Below are 891 nucleotides of genomic sequence, written 5' to 3'. Positions count from 1 at the left end.
CGCCAACGATAACAAAAAAAAAAAGCTGGAACTTTCCCGTCACCTTGCACTCCTCCCCTCCCCCCTCCACCACCTCACTCCCCCTCTTCCCTACCCCTCCCCCCTCCGCCCCACTCCCCCTCTTCCCTACCCCTCCCCCCTCCGCCCCACTCCCCCTCTTCCCTACCCCTCCCAACCCATCCGCTCCACCCTCTCTCCCCTTACCTTAATCCTCCTCACGTTTCTCGACGAATGATTGGTCACGGACACGTTGACGTTGATGTTCTCCCCTCTCTCATACACCTCTTTATCCAAAGTTGCCTCTACTTCCACCTGTCCGTCAGCGAGAAGGAGTTGCTTGGAGAAGGAGGCGTAGGGTTGACTCCTGTCGGCAGATGGCGCGCACTGATACAGCTTCATGCCCATGCGGATCGAAGAGCGCTTGTGGGGCTTATCATCCGGGTTCTCGCCTGTAGGGGGTGAGTGTGAGGAGGGGGGGGGTCAATGAGGGTAGAGGTGGAAGGGGGTGGTGGGTAATTGAGGGAGTGGGGGTGGAGGAAGGATTTGGGTGTATGGGTGGGGAAAGGGGGGGGGGAGGTGATGCAGTTTGGGGGTGGTAGTTGGTGGTTGGGGGAAAATTGGGGTAGGGGGGAGGTGATCGGCCAGGGTGGAGGTAGAAGAAGGTGGAGGGAGGGAGGGAGGGAGTGATTTAGGTGAGAGGGAGGTGAGGGAGGTTGGAGAAAGGATAGTGGGGGGGGGGAGTGAGTGATAGGTATTTAGAGATAGAGGATAAGGAGGGGAGAGAAGAAGAAAGGGAAGAAAAAGTAGGATTGAGAAGGGGAAAGAAAATGGAGATAAAACAGAATTTAAAAAAATCGCAAAGAAAAATAAAATAAGGAAGTAAAAAAGGTA

The 891-nt window shown here is 55.0% G+C and overlaps 1 protein-coding gene across 1 annotated transcript in view; it reads right to left on the bottom strand.

Moving 5' to 3' along the window:
• Positions 1 to 891, bottom strand: part of LOC119585060 (arrestin homolog) — a gene marked incomplete in the record, with an annotated part of 137,586 nt that overhangs the window by 30,992 nt on the left and 105,703 nt on the right. Inside the window, 1 exon segment of the mRNA XM_037933677.1 lies at positions 205 to 449. Coding sequence (XP_037789605.1) covers positions 205 to 449 — 245 coding nt within the window.

The sequence above is a fragment of the Penaeus monodon genome, chromosome 19 (genome assembly GCF_015228065.2).
Source record: "Penaeus monodon isolate SGIC_2016 chromosome 19, NSTDA_Pmon_1, whole genome shotgun sequence".
Taxonomy (NCBI): domain Eukaryota; kingdom Metazoa; phylum Arthropoda; class Malacostraca; order Decapoda; family Penaeidae; genus Penaeus; species Penaeus monodon.
Note: the sequence above shows the minus strand (reverse complement) of the source record. Positions and strands in the feature narration are given on the sequence as shown.